Source organism: Oreochromis niloticus, linkage group LG23 (genome assembly GCF_001858045.2).
Source record: "Oreochromis niloticus isolate F11D_XX linkage group LG23, O_niloticus_UMD_NMBU, whole genome shotgun sequence".
NCBI lineage: Eukaryota > Metazoa > Chordata > Actinopteri > Cichliformes > Cichlidae > Oreochromis > Oreochromis niloticus.
This window is the reverse complement of record NC_031986.2, coordinates 39,598,313-39,617,830: the sequence shown is the minus strand read 5'-3', so window position 1 is coordinate 39,617,830 and position 19,518 is coordinate 39,598,313. Positions and strand designations below refer to the sequence as shown.

The 19,518-nt window shown below is 37.3% G+C and overlaps 2 protein-coding genes and 1 long non-coding RNA gene across 5 annotated transcripts; 1 reads left to right on the top strand and 2 right to left on the bottom strand.

Annotated features, from left to right (window-relative positions):
- Positions 1-2,152: 2,152 nt before the first annotated feature.
- Positions 2,153-10,082, bottom strand: LOC109194408 (cytochrome P450 2J2). Its single transcript, XM_019351300.2, has 9 exons — positions 9,838-10,082; positions 6,430-6,592; positions 6,135-6,284; positions 5,733-5,893; positions 4,200-4,376; positions 3,969-4,107; positions 3,523-3,710; positions 2,923-3,064; positions 2,153-2,647 (listed from the first exon to the last, which is right to left on the bottom strand). The coding sequence occupies exons 1-9, from the start codon at positions 10,048-10,050 to the stop codon at positions 2,472-2,474; spliced, it is 1,509 nt and encodes a 502-aa protein (XP_019206845.1). The 5' UTR covers positions 10,051-10,082; the 3' UTR covers positions 2,153-2,471.
- Positions 9,310-10,026, top strand: LOC112843894 (uncharacterized). The gene is made up of 2 exons (XR_003216442.1): positions 9,310-9,718; positions 9,853-10,026. It is a non-coding gene; the product is annotated as an uncharacterized LOC112843894 (long non-coding RNA).
- Positions 10,083-10,838: 756 nt separating the features above from the next.
- LOC100700439 (cytochrome P450 2J2) lies at positions 10,839-19,299 on the bottom strand. 3 transcript variants are annotated; one of them, XM_019351297.2, is made up of 9 exons: positions 18,986-19,299; positions 17,031-17,193; positions 16,737-16,886; positions 16,335-16,495; positions 15,979-16,155; positions 15,748-15,886; positions 15,303-15,490; positions 12,170-12,311; positions 10,839-12,017 (listed from the first exon to the last, which is right to left on the bottom strand). In XM_019351297.2, exons 1-9 carry the CDS (start codon positions 19,196-19,198, stop codon positions 11,842-11,844), a joined length of 1,509 nt encoding a protein of 502 aa, XP_019206842.1. In that variant the 5' UTR covers positions 19,199-19,299; the 3' UTR covers positions 10,839-11,841. The 3 variants fall into 3 exon arrangements, with proteins under 3 accessions (XP_019206842.1, XP_019206841.1, XP_019206844.1); XM_019351296.2 differs by lacking the exons at positions 10,839-12,017; positions 12,170-12,311 and adding exons at positions 13,934-14,428; positions 14,706-14,847; XM_019351299.2 differs by lacking the exons at positions 10,839-12,017; positions 12,170-12,311; positions 18,986-19,299 and adding exons at positions 13,934-14,428; positions 14,706-14,847; positions 18,002-18,960.
- Between the last annotated feature and the right edge of the window lie 219 nt (positions 19,300-19,518).

Below are 19,518 nucleotides of genomic sequence, written 5' to 3'. Positions count from 1 at the left end.
CTGTGGTTTGTCATACAGTGTCTGGATGTCTATGCCCATTATCCTTTCTTTTTAAAATACAAAAACCCAACCAGGGAGATAAATAATGAAGTCAGTAAAATTAATATTTCTTGCTTGGATGATACCTTCCCTTGGAGGTTGTCTTTGATTAAATGGGAGTGCTCTTGCCCCATCATAGTAGCCACATATGGCCAGATTACAGTCCAGGTTAATGAACACACCATACTATTTGGATAAGCCAAATATATCTGGACTGGACCACAACATGTGTAACACTGACACTTTTGCAATACCACATTTGTCACACATGGGGGAGACAGTGCCAAATGTTTTGTTAAGTCTTGGACTAATGGAGCTTATGCAAGACTTGATTCAATCAACCTGGAATTGACAAAAAACCTTTGAATACTAGACAGGCTCTCTTCTGAAAGTTCATCTGAAATCACACATCAGTTAATTGGTGAAGGCTTCACTAACATGGTTCTGCTAACTGGGATAGTGAAAACTGGGAAGCTAAATGTTTGGGAGTTGGTGGCATTGAGAATAGGTCATAAAAAGCATGACATAAAAAAAAGCATGAATTCGGGAATGGAGCCCCATCACAAAATATCCGATTTGGAGGTAGTGATAAAAATATGACTGATGAAAATGCAAATTATTAATCCAATTTTTCTTTTTTTCTTTTTTAAATGACACCGGTGGAAAAATGGATAAGCTAAGAAAGAGTCATCAAGAGTTTGGGTTTCCAGGGAGTTTTAAGAACAAGGAACGTGAACAGCAGAAAGGTCAGAAATGTAGCCCCAAATCATCTATGAGTGGCATAAATTCACTCTTACTACTGCTGAATTTCCCGACAGCACGCTGAATGATTTGATACATTCCAGGCGATAGGGGACAAACACTGTTGGTTCAGACAAGCAGATCATCAGCTCAGCATACAAATTCACAAGACTTTGCATTCTTTCAGATTTTTACACCATGAATTTCTGAGTGACTTCTGTTAACCTATGTAGTGCAGTTTTTGTGTGGACAACTTTGTGGTCACAACACCCATGAAAGTACACTGACGGCTTGCGTTAAACCTCTGACGACAAAATTTACAATGCTCAGACCCAAGCAGACACGTGGATGCTCGTGATGTGAAAGTACAATACTGGTATGAATGTGAATGCGCATCTTTTTCTGTGTCAGGTCTGATGCCACAAAAGATAGCGGCATGAGAAACATTTAGCTACCACAGACCACACAGCTGTTCAGGGTGTGGTACATGATCTGGGTCACTAGTTGCATAACTTAGCAGAAATCACACAAACAGGCAATGATGCATGTCTGGCAAAGGTCTAGGATTTAAAAGGTCCCTTTTCTTAACTGATGCTTGCATACTAGCCTTTGTGATAATAATTAAGTCTTCCGTGCAATAAGCCGGGAAGGGATTCTCCTATAGACCCACGATGGACAAACTAGGGAGGCTGCCACCTTAAAAGGTACCAAAATAAGACATGCACAGATCAAAAAGGAGTGCTTGGCTGTGGTTTAGGCATATAGAAAGGTCCCAAAATAACTTCAGCCTGTACATTTTCATTACCCAAATAGACCACAAGCCATTGTTTCCACACTTGAAAGGATACTGTTGCAATGGCTTTTTGTTAATGAGAATAGCAAATTTCAATGCACAGGCAAAGTATGTCTTTGAAAACTGCTTGAATTTGCTGACACACTCTCAAGGCACCCTTCAGCAATGCAGAGACCTTTAGATAATGGAAACTGTCAGATGACACACATCATATAGTCGATACTGGAAAAGGTTAGAGACCACAAAAAAACGATGAACCCTAAATGACGCTGAGCTGCATGAATCGAGTCATACTATGAAGTCAGATATTCTCTATTATCATGCTGCAACTTGATCCTCAAAGAGTGGAACTACTACATCAGATTCACATGGGCATTTTATAGTGTTGTAACTGTGTTGTTGCCAGGTAATGGCTGAGGAATACAAAACTGTATTGGACAATACAAACATTGAGAAATGTCAAGGACACCTCAAACTGATAGCAGTGTGAACTTTAATAGAAAACAGACTGAATAGGAAGGATTAGGTCAATCAAAACTGGATTTAGTGAAAGATGAATATATATTACTCATGCACACATTTTCAAGTCAGGCCATGTTTATTTCTTCAGCACATTTAAAACCAAGCTTCACAGTGAGGGCACATAGATTATCACTCAACAATGAATCATTAAAAAGTGTGTAGTATAATGTCTGAATTTTATACAGTTTGTATACAGTATATATGTAATTGCAGTATATATGTATGTAATTTCTAAAGGTTTTATTAAACAGCATTATGGCTCATAACATAATACAAATAGATAATGATGAAAAAGAAACTGCTTGACATTATAAAATATAATGAATGACAAATGTACACTGTAAGAAATAGATGTGTTTAGCTTATACTTGATGATTTAACGTGCTGCGGCACAGAGGCAGTAAGGTTTGGGACAACGAGTGGTTCCCAGTCTGAACTCCAAACTGGGCTGCTCTCCAGCAGGTGCCGAGAATGAAAACCTCTGAAGGAGGGAGGTAAAGAACAGGAATAATTCCATTCGGGCAAGCTGCTCCCCGAGACACACACGCTTGCCTGATAATACACAATAAGAGTTTTAGTCACTATGCTTTCATCTCTCAGATTATTACTACAGCTCTGAAACGCACAAAAGAGACACCGATCCCCTGCAAACTCAGTGATGTAAGAAATTGTTTGTAGATATAAGTCGGTGCTCACAAACAGTTAACCGCAAGCAGAAACATGTAACACTTCTTTTACCATAGCTTGCTCAAACACTTCTCTTGTTGTTTGCCTACATATTCATTAACAGAATAGGTTCACTGAGATAAACTACCCTCCTGACATACCTGCAGAAAAAGGCAAAAAGGCTTCTCTCTTCCTAAAGTTACCATCCTGATCCAAAAAGTGTTGAGGGTTGAAGGAATGTGGAGTTTCCCACATTGACTCATCATTGAGTACAGAGTGCAATAAAGGCAGGATCGTGGTGCCCTGAAGAAACAGGTAAGTTAATTTGTGTTTGTTGAAAAATTATCTCAACATTTAAGAACAAAATAATTTAACAGGTTAGATGGAAAATCAGCTGGTAGAGAAACGAATTACCATTACATGTGTTGAGCAATTATTATTTTGATATTCCAAAAGAGCTACTAAATGGGTTGTATCGTATTATGAATTGTAAAACACTTGTTAATTAACAGCAGATGCACCAAAATGCAGTCGTTGTTTTTTATGTTTAACCATTATCCCACTGCAAGTAATTAAGATATTTTCATCATAAATATTGCACAAAAACAGTCTTTCTGAGTTTATCTATGCTTTAAAGTGACTGAAAAAAAACGTTGTTGAATTTAATAAGTTATGCAGTAGCTATATGACCAGAAATCTGATTTGAAAAGTGATAAGCAAAAGGCTTTGGTGAAATAATTCTTAGCATGTGGATTGTGTACCTTTGGGATTGTGTACTTATCCAATATTGTGTCCTTATTTGTCATGTGTGTGAAACCCAGTGGGAGGATGTTGCCCATTCTCTGGATCTCATGAATAACCGCATCGGTATAAGGCATGTTTTCTCTGTCACTCATAGAGGGCTGTCTGGATGAACCAATCACAGCATCGATCTCAGCCTGGACCTTTTCTGTACACAGTTAATAATGTGAGTCTACGTCAAGATTTTTAAAGTTGAGAAAACAATTCAAATCTAAGTAAATATATAAAATAGACTTGAGAGAAAACCCAATCCAGAGACATAATTAAACAGAAATACACATTACAGTGGCACATCAGAAACAATCAATTTTTATATAAATGGCTGACCTATAACAGACCATTGTAATTATAAAGTTGAGATACTTACAGAATATGTAGTCATAGTGACTATTACTCAGACACAAACCTTGTATGACAGGATAGTGGATCATATATAGAAGGCCCCAGTATAAAGTAGTGGTAGTAGATTCAGTTCCAGCACCAAACAGGTCCAGAGTGCAAGAATACAAACTACCGAGATCAAAACTTGAATCATTGCACTCATTCTGTTAGAGGCAAAGATGAAAAAAAAATCTAATGACATTTCATTAAAAATGTAAAAAGAACAAACACAGCAGAGATGCAGGACAACACTCACCTTTTCCATTTCTATGAGAAAGGAGTCGATGTAGTCTCTCGGAGATGATGGGTTAAAGTCTTCTTTGTGTTCACTGATCCTGTTTTCTATGAAATTATTTATATTCTTGATCAGAGTAAATGTTTTCTGATGAGGTCCGGGCACCCACTTCATCAGCCAGGGCATTGCGTTGTACATCTACAGCGCAGGAGGACAGTCACTAACTTGTCAGACAGCGTGGATATATCTATGACATTTCTATTTAGTTAATAAAAATGTACTAAATTAATTAGCTTTCAAAGAGAGATCCACATTACTGTATGTCCCTATGTGAAAAAGTAAAGAACTCTCTTTGAATTGACTATGATTAATCACATTTTTTTGTAAAGACCTTTTAAATCACTTAAATAGAACCTGTCTGACAAAGTAAAGCAGGCTAAAAGTGTCACGACCTGCGGGATCGGCAAGGCGCTGATCAGCATCTCTCCACTCCTAGCCCCCTTCTCTCCTCTTTTTCCTCTCTCTCTCCCCTTCTCTCCCCTGTTTTGCCGGGGCGGAACTCATGGCGGGTTCACGCCCTCGGTCCACGCCTTCCCGGATTGTACACACCCAGCTCAAGTTTCCCGTGCCTCTGTCGCAGAGACTTAACGTGTTCCTTTGTTCCTAGATTCCCCGGACCCGTTCCCATGTTTCCCCATGTGGAGTGTGGAAGGAGTGACAGGTCGCTAGCGGAGAGGAGAGAGGCTGTTTTGAGCGTGTGTGTGATTTCCCCGTTTTCCCTGGACCCCTGCCCCTCACGTCTTGTATATAGCACTAACCCCGCACTGTCTGTACATACACTTGGTGAAGATCTGTAATAAACAATCTCTGTTTGAACGCTACCCAGGAGTCCTGCGAGTGGATCCTCTAAGCAACCCGTGACAAAAAGATCTTAAAGCACCTGAGAATGGCTTATAAAGATATTTCTAAGTCGCTGGGACTCCACCAAAAATGATCAGAGCCTTTATCCACAAATGGAGAAAACTTGGAACAGTAGTGAACCTTCACAGGAGTGGTCAGCCTACACAAATGACATAAAGAGTGCACCATTGACTCATCCAGGAGGTCACAAAAGAACCCAGAAGAACACCTAAATAACTGCATGGGGGAATTTCACTGTCAAAACCACTGCTGCCCAAAAAGAACACAAAAGGCTTGTTTCACATTTGCCAACATCTTGATGATCTTGAAGACTTTTAGAAAAATATATATTGATGAGACAACATATGGCATAAAGCTAACACAGTATTTCCTAAAAGAACATCATACTAATAGTCAAACTTGATTAAAAAACAAAAACAAAAAAGCCGGACTCAAGTATGATTTAGATGCTTTAAATCAGTTGTCTCTATGTATGATTGACAAATATACAAATCACTGGGACACAGAACAATTCAGGAAGGGAACAATTCAAGGAGAGCCTTTTATAATAATGTGATTCAAATAAATATAACACATGCATTTGCATAAATCCTTTTAATTAGATTACTGAATCCTGGTTTAAAGAAGGCTCACCTGTGCCCACATGGTTACCTCCAAGTACAAAAGCTCATTGAGGTCCTGAAGAATAGACTGATGCTGCTCATCACTGTACTCAAATCGATTTGAAAACACCAAACAGCAGATGATGTTTGACACAGCGTTGTTTAGCAATGGCTGTGCATTAAAAGGCTTTCCTGTAAATAAAAATAAAGTGTGGATGAGACAGAAAACGGACTCCATGTCCAAAGAGAAGACAAACTTGCTTGATATTTACCAAAAATTATAACAATAAGAAATTTATAAATTATAAAAATATAAGAAAAAATGAGCAATTTTCTATTTTATATGTTTAGCAGAAAATTAGATCATGTCATAAGCAATTATCCAACATTTAAAATGCAAAAATTATCATCAAACAGTGTGATTTTTTAATGCCTTGCTGGTCTGCAAAAGCCTCTGTGAGATACTGGCACTCCTGCTGGATGAATTCTGCCAACGTCGTCTTGCCCAGACCAAAGTTTCTGAGTGTCTGAAGAGTAAACGTCCTCCGCTGCTTCCATGGATAACCACTGGAAGCTACAATACCTTTTAAAAAAACATATACAAACAAAAATATTTCAACTGGAAGAGAAACTAGGCATGTTGATCACCATCGTCACGCTAATAAATCTAACTTGGTGCCCATCTGATACTCCAATATTAAGTGTGTAATTAAAAGAAATTAAATCACCTTTATGTCCAAATACATCGTCAATCAATGGTATTATGGGACGATCTGCAAAGTCTTCCCCTCGTTGGACCAGGGCTTCCTTTACAGACTTGTAGCCATTAATGATCACAACTCTTTGACCAAAGAGTTGAAGGCTGAAAATGTTTCCATATTTCTCTGAAAACTGAATCGACAGTAGATTTAGCTTGTTATTCAACACTTGCATATTTTAGGATCATTTAAAAAGAAATAACTTTTCTGATACAGTTGACTTTTCCATCTTTATTCGCTTCACTGAACTGTTTCATTTAATAATACAAAGAGAGACTTTTTTGAAGAGTGCAATAAAGGCAAATCAACAACACGTGACAACAAGACAAAGAGCCAAACAGGAAGTAAGACTAAACCAAGACACGTGAGAATACCAACCTTCAAAGTAAAACAGGAAATAACTAAAAGAAAACTGAGACTGTAGCAACTGTGATAAGTGAGATATGTGATACCAGGAAAATTATGTCCTAAAAAATACAACAACCACAAAACAAGCAAATAAAAACAAAAACAAGAACTGAAAGCAGCTAATAAAGTAAAACAGAAATGCTTGCTTACAAATATTTAATGTCTCTTTACGGGACACTCGGCAGCAAAAAGTAGATGCTGAAAGGACAATAGCAGCGACTTGAAATACAGCTCACACTAAGCTTGTAGGCTGTTAGTTATGTTACCGAGTGTTGTAAAGTGTAATAAAAAAAAGATCTGCCCTATGTAACCCAATCTAAGTCTAAATGATTACCAGTAAGCGGGTAGGCTATGACAGGGTGAAGACAGGTGTGTCAGTTGCTCCTGCACCTGACTTGTGGAAATTGCGATAATCATCGAAGTAACACATCTTTTTCTTAAAAAGCAATACAGTGGTTGTCAAGAGCGCACTCTTTTCAGAAATGCCACCAAAAAAGACAAACCCGAAGCAAGTGGCGATTGAAGCGCAGGGGCGGATCTAGAAGGGTGGCATGGGGTGGCAAGTGCCACCCTAAAATCATCCCTTGCCACCCCAAGTGCCACCCCAGTTTTGCATATGACAGTGTTGTTTATTAAAATAAGATAGCATTAAAAGTTTGAGCGTAGTTACAGTCAACAGTGAATATAAATGCTATAACTGAAGATATTGGATAGTGTCCCCCCCTGCACCATTAACAAATGGTTCAGCCCATAGCAGGACCGGCTTTTTTCTTGTTTTCAGTAGCAAGCGATGCTTACGATTGTGCCAGAGCACATTTTGAACAACACCATGGGAATTTCGGATTTTACACAGGTGGTTGGATGTTACACTCTGGAAATGGAAGGAAGGTGAGTGTTATTAACCCTCTGTGGTCCACGGACACGCTGCACCTCCAAATCACATGACTGATGTAAGCTGACATAGCAAAAAAGCTGCAGCCACGCTGAGTCTCTATTTCAGCCCACATTGAAATTTCGGACTTCAAAGTTTTTAAATTTTAATTACAGGCCAGTAAATCCAGAGTTATGATAATATATAAAAGCCACGCTTTTTTCTAAATACTGTCGTCACGTTTTTGTGTGTGTGTGTTTTAAGCGTTTTCTAAGGAAAGCGCGAAAACAGTAAAGAAAGGAAAAAAAGCCACCTCTTTCCTATCGGTGGAAAAATGCACCATGTCGACCAATTTTTAAAAAAGTCAACACGTGGGATTTTGATGTTTAGGAAGAGGGAAAAGTTTTGGGAGTGACGGTAACGGCAGCGAGACAGAGCGAGCGAGTGAGACAGAGGGAGAGAGAGAGAGAGTGAGAGAGAGAGTTTTTAGATGTGGGAGACTTGTGACGTTTAGTGTGGAGTGTATACTTAGTGTGTTGTGTTGTCTTGTGTAGCTGTTCTGTTGTGTAGTCGTTGTTTTGTGTGTCAGTGAGAGCACTAATGAATGTCACTAAGGCACATTTGCAACGTAAACACTGTCACTAAGTAGAAAACCAGCGGAGTGATACACCTCCTGTTGTCAGGCCTGCAGGTTTATCCCTGTGCTCTTCTGTCTTTTGGTGGACAAACTTTTTTTTTTACTGGCACACATCATTTGTGGGGCATTTTATTGCAACACCTGATTGTTCTCTCATTTTAGTTTTAGTAATATTTTTAAATGGTTGTACAAAATGAAAGAAACGGCAGGTGTATTGGCTGCATTTTTAGATAAACAGTTGTATATGTTTACAAAATGTACAATTTATATTTGCATTTCAAGTTATAAAAATTTACTCAACATGTATGTGTTTTTTTTTTTTTACAGTAAAAAATACTACTAGGGTTTAAAGTTCTTTGTGTGATTTCAGATCAGTAATAGTACTATTAATAGTAATAGTAGTACTAATGCAGTATGTCAGTGAAAAAAACAACTAAATTCAGTTGAGCTGAAAAGAATGATACCAAACAAGGCAAGGGGGAAAAAATAAAATGAAACAATTTGAGGGTGAAATACAAACGTAAACTCAAAAGGAATCAAAAATGTCCGGTTGTATTTCAGACCTCAGTGGGTTAATCCAACAAATCATGAAAAATTAGGTTTAAATTTTTGTTCATGACAGTGCAGATTTCTGACATTTTGTGTAACTTAAGCATCTAACAATGTGATTGTTTTCTAACAAAAAACAGTGTGAAACTTAAGTTAGACGTGTGTTTGTAAATGAACCGCCCCATGTTGTGTACCTTTCTGGATTTTATACTTATTGGGCTACATATTTATTTATTATACAGGCTATACAGTACATAACATCAAAACTCACATGTTTTATATAACTAAAGTGTTTAATTATGTGGGCTACGGACAATAATTAAGTTATAGACTATATTTATATGAAAAACGTGTATACTTACTGCATTTGAATCATTTTAACCATATGTAACCACCTGCATATGTGTTTGAAAAAGAAGCCTTGATTTTGCCACCCCATTTGATTTCTTTGCCACCCTAAGAAAATTTCTCTAGATCCGCCCCTGTTGAAGCGACCGACCTCGGCTGAAAAAGACGGCGCTAAAGCTAGCACGCCCGCTAGCTCTGCAAATGAGGAGTATACACAAGGCAATAAACAAGTGTTGTCTGCGATTGCTTCTGTGGACGCCAAGATAACTCAAATGAAGACGGACATTTGTGATACTCTGCGAGGGGAAATTGCAGTGCTGAGGGCTGAAAATGATGAGGCCATTTCAGCTTTGAGAACCGTGATGGAAAACCACAATGCCCAGCTGAAAGATTTATCAGAATCGGCTACAAGCATGTCAAACACCGTGCTGAAATTAGAAGAAAAGGTTAAACAACTTTCTAGCAAAGTGGAACAACTGACTGAAAAATACATTTTCTATATGAATATATTCTTCTTCTTCTTCTTAACAACAACGATAATAATAATCGTTACTTTGTATCACACCTCTTCGAACTGCAGATGGAATCTGTTAGGTTGCAGGCGATGAAGATCACCAATAAAAGGGAGAGCCCACGGTCCGGGAGGAAAGTCTTTCGGCACTCGGTTCTTCAGAACATGAGCCAGCAGAAGAAAAAGACAGAGAAAAAATAAAATGCTCCTGCCGTCAACCCACTCGAAGCCGAGAGCGCTGTATAATGTCTCCATAGCTCCGCTCATTCGTGTCACTTTACTGTTTTAGCTTCGATTTCACCACTAAACATAATGGTGGATGATTATATAACCAAGTGGGTTCGTTAGCTGGCCTTCAAAATAAAAGCATTTAATAAAAACATGAAATCAATAAGTATCTTACTACGATGATCGTAGCGTGTTTATGTGTGTGTGTGTGTGTGCTCTGTTTCCTTGTTAACTGATGGCCCAGTGTAAAGGAAATGTTGCATGTCATATCATCACACATACAGAAATTATAGCTTTAAATAAGCTTTATCTAACAATTTTTATGATTTTCATATGTTATATTAATTCGTCATACATCTGAAAATGATACCTTCTCTGTTTGTTTCGCGTGTCACGTGTTTCCTGTACCTACTGTAATTTATTTTTTACAGATTTTTGTTTCAGTCAGCAGTGAAGGATGCGAAAAAGCATTAATCAACCCAGCTGATTTGTAAAGAAAGAAATTTTCTGGGGGAGTTCCTCTATCATTTAACAGTTGGGGTAGGGAGATTACAAGCTGTTAGTGATAGCTGTCAGTCCAGTCATTCATTGTATTACTGCCCTCAGACTAAAGCTAACACCGCTGACACAACCTCATAATGAAAAAGGCAAGTGCATGCAGAAAATCAATTTATTTATGACATTGTGCATTTCATAACAAGCAGTGGTATGAAAAATAAAAACACTCACACCAATTGAAATAAATTATTATGGTTATTAAGATCACCCTGTCACCACCTGGCTTGCCTGCATTCCTCTGATATCCAAATAAACATAAACCAATATACTTTTCAAAATAGTTTGTGAATTTAAAAGGCCCTTCTTGTTTAAGAGTGACATGAGATTGTTGGTAATCAACCCGCCCATTAGGTTATATCATAGAGAGCCTACTGTAGAATAACAACTGATTTCTTATGTTCTTTTAAAGAAACTGGGAAAGTCAAGATGAGGATTACCACGTTTAGCAGAACACCTTCAAAATACCATCAAAGCAAACAGAAAAAATTATTTATTATTCTGATATATTTCCAGAATCTTAAAATACTTTAAACACATCATTGATGAGTGTTAGCTTCATTAACCAGGAGGTCACTGTTTCATGAGGGTCTGTCAGTGCCAACAAAAGTGACTAACCACAGCGAGTGGTTTCGTGCAACACAAAGACAAATCTAAGAGTAATCATCAAGTACAGTGGTGGAAAATTATAGAGTTGCATTCCTGCCTCAAGCACTGATCAACTTCAAAACACTGAATCAAATAAGCATCGTTTCATAGAGTACTTAAAGATTATGTGAAATCATCTTTAGGATAGTTGAACTGAAATAGGTTACTGATCCTAAACATACAAGCAAATCCACCAAGATATGGTGGGCTTTTGTTTTCCATGTAGACACTGACTCAAGTGTAAATTAAACTTAGTAAATTAAGTTTGAATCCTATGTAAATATCTCTGCAGTACTACTCTTAAACGTTAAAACAGAATACTGTTTTTCTTGTCCTGCTGTATTTATCTTAATTTCCAACCTTACTGAAGTCATTGTAAATTTTTGCTTATGACAGCGATTATCATGAATATGCAGTGGAATGTGATCTCTTAAAAAGTTGTAATTTAACATTGTAAACCTTTATACTTTTATTTTTTGAATACAGTAGATGGAATGATTCTTTTAAAGGTCTCCATGGTGAGAAGAATTTAGCAGGTAGACAATGCTTTATATGACAAATGTGATGGAGAACAGTGATTCATCAAACTGAGAATCAGAGATTTTCAGTTTTGTCATAGTTGATGGTTTAACGTGGTACAGCACAGAGGCGGTAAGGTTTGGGACAGCGTGCGGCTCCCAACTGGAACTCCAGACTGGGCTGCTCTCCAGCAGGTGGCGAAAGAGAAAACCTTTGAAGGAGGGAGGTGAAAAACAAAAACAACTCCATCCTGGCCAGCTGTTCTCCAAGACACACACGCTTGCCTGAGAATAAACAATAAGACATGAGTTTTATTCAAACAATTTACAAGATATTCACTATATCATAGAGTTTAATACACTTCTGCAACAAACCAAGGATGCATGCCATTTTGCCTTGGCTAAAACAGTACAAGTGGCTTTTGTGTACAACAAACCTGCAGAAAATGGAAGGAAAGCATCTCTCTTGCGAAATTTACCATCCTTGTCCAGAAAGTGTTGAGGGTTGAAAGAGTGTGGAGTTTCCCACATTGACTCATCATGTAGGACTGAGTCCAGGGTAGCCACGATCATGGTACCCTGCACAAAAAATACCATAAAAATAACCAAAATACTAAAATTGAAAGAAATAAAAAAAATTAAAATTGTTATTGAAATATATTGGTTTAATTTGCCATATAACAGAAGGTGAGCTGATGGAAAAAGGCAACGTAACATTGTCAAAATGTCCAAAAGAGCTTTTTAGTATGCCATTGGATCAAACTACAAAGTGTATAATGCCTGTTAATTAAGAACCAGGGACAAGTGCAATGGTTGTTTTAGATGTTTTAACCTTTAATCGTAGGTGTTAAAAATTTATCTGTTTTCTCAAAATTTAGAATTTTTACAAGTGTATATTCTTGTGTCTATTCACATTAATTTCTCCCTTTCAGTTTTTGGTTTGAGCTCATATGAGAACAGGAATGAAGTTGACCTTTTTTTTTAATTTGAAGTTGCATTGTCATTACATACAGTATTTCAGAGAAACTAGAGAGAAACCATGCTAAGTCATTGCTGTTTTGATAAAATAGTGGCCGTATGATTTGACATCTACTCTAGCTGTCGCAGGACAAAAGGCAGTCTATGCAGGGCCATAAGAGTATTATTATGTGTAGTTAGGAATCACTGTAATACAGAGCCTTGATGTAATACTAATGTAATCCATTTGCACAGGTGTGCCACAGAGATCTATTCTTGGACCTCATGTATTTATTCTGCACATAACCACAGATTAAAAACGGACTCAGCCACTGTGTAGTCACTCAACTCTGCATTTTGATGGGTTAGCATTTTGGCTGCTGCCATGTTACTTTTTAGGAGTCAGAAGTTACCATATATGGTTGAGAAGTCTAAACAATCATGGTACTATGAATCATTTAAGCATTACATAAGTCAGTTTAAGGACTGCATAATATCTGGATAATTTTGAGGAACAAGAATATTTTCACCATCTTACATCACAAATACACTTTACTTTCGTGGTATATGTGGTATAATGGAGTGGATCAATCTTGCCTAGCAAAACATGACTTTACTTAAATTTACTTACATGCCTATCTAAATTTACCACATTCCTAACTTTAAATCTTAAAAGCATTAACACACTCTTCAGTTGATACCAAAAGGTTGATTCTGTTCATCTTGACGTAGCTTTTTCAGTGGGAGAAACATCCAGATGAACAGAATCAGCCTTTTGGGATTTACTTACCTGGATGATTGATCATACATCAAGAGAGTACAGTTGATAGTGAGTGTTACACTACCCACGGATATCAGAACTATTTTTATCCCAGGCTTTAAATGTGGTTTTTAAAGCTTCTTCATCGGTTATTTTAAAACGATGAACCCTAAATGACGCTGAGCTGCATGAATCATACTATGAAGTCAGATATTCTCTATTATCATGCTGCAACTTGATCCTCAAAGAGTGGAACTACTACATCAGATTCACATGGGCATTTTATAGTGTTGTAACTGTGTTGTTGCCAGGTAATGGCTGAGGAATACAAAACTGTATTGGACAATACAAACATTGAGAAATGTCAAGGACACCTCAAACTGATAGCAGTGTGAACTTTAATAGAAAACAGACTGAATAGGAAGGATTAGGTCAATCAAAACTGGATTTAGTGAAAGATGAATATATATTACTCACGCACACATTTTCAAGTCAGGCCATGTTTATTTCTTCAGCACATTTAAAACCAAGCTTCACAGTGAGGGCACATAGATTATCACTCAACAATGAATCATTAAAAAGTGTGTAGTATAATGTCTGAATTTTATACAGTTTGTATACAGTATATATGTAATTGCAGTATATATGTATGTAATTTCTAAAGGTTTTATTAAACAGCATTATGGCTCATAACATAATACAAATAGATAATGATGAAAAAGAAACTGCTTGACATTATAAAATGTAATGAATGACAAATGTACACTGTAAGAAATAGATGTGTTTAGCTTATACTTGATGATTTAACGTGCTGCGGCACAGAGGCAGTAAGGTTTGGGACAACGAGTGGTTCCCAGTCTGAACTCCAGACTGGGCTGCTCTCCAGCAGGTGGCGAGAATGAAAACCTCTGAAGGAGGGAGGTAAAGAACAGGAATAATTCCATTCGGGCAAGCTGCTCCCCGAGACACACACGTTTGCCTGATAATACACAATAAGAGTTTTAGTCACTATGCTTTCATCTCTCAGAAATTATTACTACAGCTCTGAAACGCACAAAAGAGACACCGATCCCCTGCAAACTCAGTGATGTAAGAAATTGTTTGTAGATATAAGTCGGTGCTCACAAACAGTTAACCGCAAGCAGAAACATGTAACACTTCTTTTACCATAGCTTGCTCAAACACTTCTCTTGTTGTTTGCCTACATATTCATTAACAGAATAGGTTCACTGAGATAAACTACCCTCCTGACATACCTGCAGAAAAAGGCAAAAAGGCTTCTCTCTTCCTAAAGTTACCATCCTGATCCAAAAAGTGTTGAGGGTTGAAGGAATGTGGAGTTTCCCACATTGACTCATCATTGAGTACAGAGTGCAATAAAGGCAGGATCATGGTGCCCTGAAGAAACAGGTAAGTTAATTTGTGTTTGTTGAAAAATTATCTCAACATTTAAGAACAAAATAATTTAACAGGTTAGATGGAAAATCAGCTGGTAGAGAAACGAATTACCATGACATGTGTTGAGCAATTATTATTTTGATATTCCAAAAGAGCTACTAAATGGGTTGTATCATATTATGAATTGTAAAACACTTGTTAATTAACAGCAGATGCACCAAAATGCAGTCGTTGTTTTTTATGTTTAACCATTATCCCACTGCAAGTAATTAAGATATTTTCATCATAAATATTGCACAAAAAGTCTTTCTGAGTTTATCTATGCTTTAAAGTGACTGAAAAAAACATTGTTGAATTTAATAAGTTATGCAGTAGCTATATGACCAGAAATCTGATTTGAAAAGTGATAAGCAAAAGGCTTTGGTGAAATAATTCTTAGCATGTGGATTGTGTACCTTTGGGATTGTGTACTTATCCAATATTGTGTCCTTATTTGTCATGTGTGACAAACTCAGTGGGAGGATGTTGCCCATTCTCTGGATCTCATGAATAACCGCATCGGTATAAGGCATGTTTTCTCTGTCACTCATAGAGGGCTGTCTGGATGAACCAATCACAGCATCGATCTCAGCCTGGACCTTTTCTGTACACAGTTAATAATGTGAGTCTACGTCAAGATTTTTAAAGTTGAGAAAACAATTCAAATCTAAGTAAATATATAAAATAGACTTGAGAGAAACCCAATCCAGAGACATAATTAAACAGAAATACACATTACAGTGTCACATCAGAAACAATCAATTTTTATATAAATGGCTGACCTATAACAGACCGTTGCAATTATAAAGTTGAGATACTTACAGAATATGTAGTCATAGTGACTATTACTCAGACACAAACCTTGTATGACAGGATAGTGGATCATATATAGAAGGCCCCAGTATAAAGTAGTGGTAGTAGTTTCAGTTCCAGCACCAAACAGGTCCAGAGTGCAAGAATACAAACTACCGAGATCAAAACTTGAATCATTGCCCTCATTCTGTTAGAGGCAAAGATGAAAAAAAAATCTAATGACATTTCATTAAAAATGTAAAAAGAACAAACACAGCAGAGATGCAGGACAACACTCACCTTTTCCATTTCTATGAGAAAGGAGTCGATGTAGTCTCTCGGAGATGATGGGTTAAAGTCTTCTTTGTGTTCACTGATCCTGTTTTCTATGAAATTATTTATATTCTTGATCAGAGTAAATGTTTTCTGATGAGGTCCGGGCACCCACTTCATCAGCCAGGGCATTGCGTTGTACATCTACAGCGCAGGAGGACAGTGATTGACAAATATACAAATCACTGGGACACAGAACAATTCAGGAAGGGAACAATTTAAAGAGAGCCTTTTATAATAATGTGATTCAAATAAATATGACACATGCATTTGCATACATCCTTTTAATTAGATTACTGAATCCTGGTTTAAAGAAGGCTCACCTGTGCCCACATGGTTACCTCCAAGTACAAAAGCTCATTGAAGTCCTGAAGAATAGACTGATGCTGCTCATCACTGTACTCAAATCGATTTGAAAACACCAAACAGCAGATGATGTTTGACACAGCGTTGTTTAGCAATGGCTGTGCATTAAAAGGCTTTCCTGTAAATAAAAATAAAGTGTGGATGAGACAGAAAACGGACTCCATGTCCAAAGAGAAGACAAACTTGCTTGATATTTACCAAAAATTATAACAATAAGAAATTTATAAATTATAAAAATATAAGAAAAAATGAGCAATTTTCTATTTTATATGTTTAGCAGAAAATTAGATCATGTCATAAGCAATTATCCAACATTTAAAATGTAAAAATTATCATCAAACAGTGTGATTTTTTAATGCCTTGCTGGTCTGCAAAAGCCTCTGTGAGATACTGGCACTCCTGCTGGATGAATTCTGCCAACGTCGTCTTGCCCAGACCAAAGTTTCTGAGTGTCTGAAGAGTAAACCTCCTCCGCTGCTTCCATGGATAACCACTGGAAGCTACAATACCTTTGAAAAAACATATACAAACAAAAATATTTCAACTGGAAGAGAAACTAGGCATGTTGATCACCATCGTCACGCTAATAAATCTAACTTGGTGCCCATCTGATACTCCAATATTAAGTGTGTAATTAAAAGAAATTAAATCACCTTTATGTCCAAATACATCGTCAATCAATGGTATTATGGGACGATCTGCAAAGTCTTCCCCTCGTTGGACCAGGGCTTCCTTTACAGACTTGTAGCCATTAATGATCACAACTCTATGACCAAAGAGTTGAAGACTGAAAATGTTTCCATATTTCTCTGAAAACTGAATCGACAGTAGATTTAGCTTGTTATTCAACACTTGCATATTTTAGGATCATTTAAAAAGAAGTAACTTTTCTGATACAGTTGACTTTTCCATTTTTATTCGCTTCACTGAACTGTTTCATTTAATAATGCAAAGAGAGACTTTTTTGAAGAGTGCAATAAAGGCAAATCAACAACACGTGACAGCAAGACAAAGAGCCGAACAGGAAGTAAGACTAAACCAAGACACGTGAGAATACCAACCTTCAAAGTAAAACAGGAAATAACTAAAAGAAAACTGAGACTGTAGCAACTGTGATAAGTGAGATATGTGATACCAGGAAAATTATGTCCTAAAAAATACAACAACCACAAAACAAGCAAATAAAAACAAAAACAAGAACTGAAAGCAGCTAATAAAGTAAAACAGAAATGCTTGCTTACAAATATTTAATGTCTCTTTACGGGACACTCGGCAGCAAAAAGTAGATGCTGAAAGGACAATAGCAGCGACTTGAAATACAGCTCACACTAAGCTTGTAGGCTGTTAGTTATGTTACCGAGTGTTGTAAAGTGTAATAAAAAAAAGATCTGCCCTATGTAACCCAATCTAAGTCTAAATGATTACCAGTAAGCGGGTAGGCTATGACAGGGTGAAGACACGTGTGTCAGTTGCTCCTGCACCTGACTTGTGGAAATTGCGATAATCATCGAAGTAACACATCTTTTTCTTAAAAAGCAATACAGTGGTTGTCAAGAGCGCACTCTTTTCAGAAATGCCACCAAAAAAGACAAACCCGAAGCAAGTGGCGATTGAAGCGACCGACCTTGGTGAGGCCTCGGCTGAAAAAGACGGCGCTAAAGCTAGCACGCCCGCTAGCTCTGCACATGAGGAGTATACACAAGTGTTGTCTGCGATTGCTTCTGTGGACGCCAAGATAACTCAAATGAAGGCGGACATTTGTGATACTCTGCGAGGGGAAATTGCAGTGCTGAGGGCTGAAAATGATGAGGCCATTTCAGCTTTGAGAACCGTGATGGAAAACCACAATGCCCAGCTGAAAGATTTATCAGAATCGGCTACAAGCATGTCAAACTCCGTGCTGAAATTAGAAGAAAAGGTTTAACAACTTTCTAGCAAAGTGGAACAACTGACTGAAAAATACATTGATCTGGAAGGGTGTTCAAAGAGGCACAATAGAAGGATAGTCGGAGTGCCAATACTTATGTCATATGCACTGATCATTGCAAAGAAACTGATCCTGCAGCTTTGGAAAGGCAAAGAGGTTCCTGTATTAAAGATGTGGCTCGCAGAGCTGAGAAATACACTTCACCTTGAAAAAATAAGATATACCATGAATGGCAATGTGAAAGATTTTGAACTAATTTGGCGTCCTTTACTTGTATATCTTGGAAAAATTTAATTTTGGGGTCCAGGGTGTTTTTTGTTTTGTTTTGTTTTGTCTTTTTTTTCCACTTCAACGGAATTGAAGTCTACTTCAAAAACCATCTAAATCATCGATTGGTGGATTTTTTGTTTGTTTGTTTTTTTGTTCCTCAGTTTATTTATTTATTATTTATTTAGAGAAAAAGGGGGCATAAGTCCTATTAACCTGTAACAATTGTGACACTTGCTTCTAATAAAAGATATATGAAACATAAATTATTAATAACAGAGGAATAAAGGGAACCTATAGCACCATTTTAGCTACCTATTTGAAGTAAACGAGTCGCCCCATTTTCTATATGAATATATTCTTCTTCTTCTTCTTAACAACAACGATAATAATAATCGTTACTTTGTATCACACCTCTTCGAACTGCAGATGGAATCTGTTAGGTTGCAGGCGATGAAGATCACCAATAAAAGGGAGAGCCCACGGTCCGGGAGGAAAGTTTTTCGGCACTCGGTTCTTCAGAACATGAGCCAGCAGAAGAAAAAGACAGAGAAAAAATAAAATGCTCCTGCCGTCAACCCACTCGAAGCCGAGAGCGCTGTATAATGTCTCCATAGCTCCGCTCATTCGTGTCACTTTACTGTTTTAGCTTCGATTTCACCACTAAACATAATGGTGGATGATTATATAACCAAGTGGGTTCGTTAGCTGGCCTTCAAAATAAAAGCATTTAATAAAAACATGAAATCAATAAGTATCTTACTACGATGATCGTAGCGTGTTTATGTGTGTGTGTGTGTGTGTGCTCTGTTTCCTTGTTAACTGATGGCCCAGTGTAAAGGAAATGTTGCATGTCATATCATCACACATACAGAAATTATTGACATATATAGCTTTAAATAAGCTTTATCTAACAGTTTTTATGATTTTCATATGTTAGATTAATT

Excerpts from the sequence above, each read along its gene's own strand:
- LOC109194408 (XM_019351300.2), bottom strand. The coding sequence starts at position 10,050 with ATGAGCGGAGCTATGGAGACATTATACAGCGCTCTCGGCTTCGAGTGG. Across the intron at positions 3,711-3,968 it reads CCACTATCCTGTCATACAAG|AAAAGGTCCAGGCTGAGATC; the intron begins GTTTGTGTCTGA and ends AACTGTGTACAG. Across the intron at positions 3,065-3,522 it reads ATAAGTACACAATCCCAAAG|GGCACCACGATCCTGCCTTT; the intron begins GTACACAATCCA and ends CTGTTTCTTCAG.
- LOC100700439 (XM_019351297.2), bottom strand. The coding sequence starts at position 19,198 with ATGAGCGGAGCTATGGAGACATTATACAGCGCTCTCGGCTTCGAGTGG. Across the intron at positions 17,194-18,985 it reads TCCATCTGCAGTTCGAAGAG|TTTTCAGAGAAATATGGAAA; the intron begins GTGTGATACAAA and ends CTGTCGATTCAG. Across the intron at positions 15,887-15,978 it reads TTCTCATAGAAATGGAAAAG|AATGAGGGCAATGATTCAAG; the intron begins GTGAGTGTTGTC and ends TGCCTCTAACAG.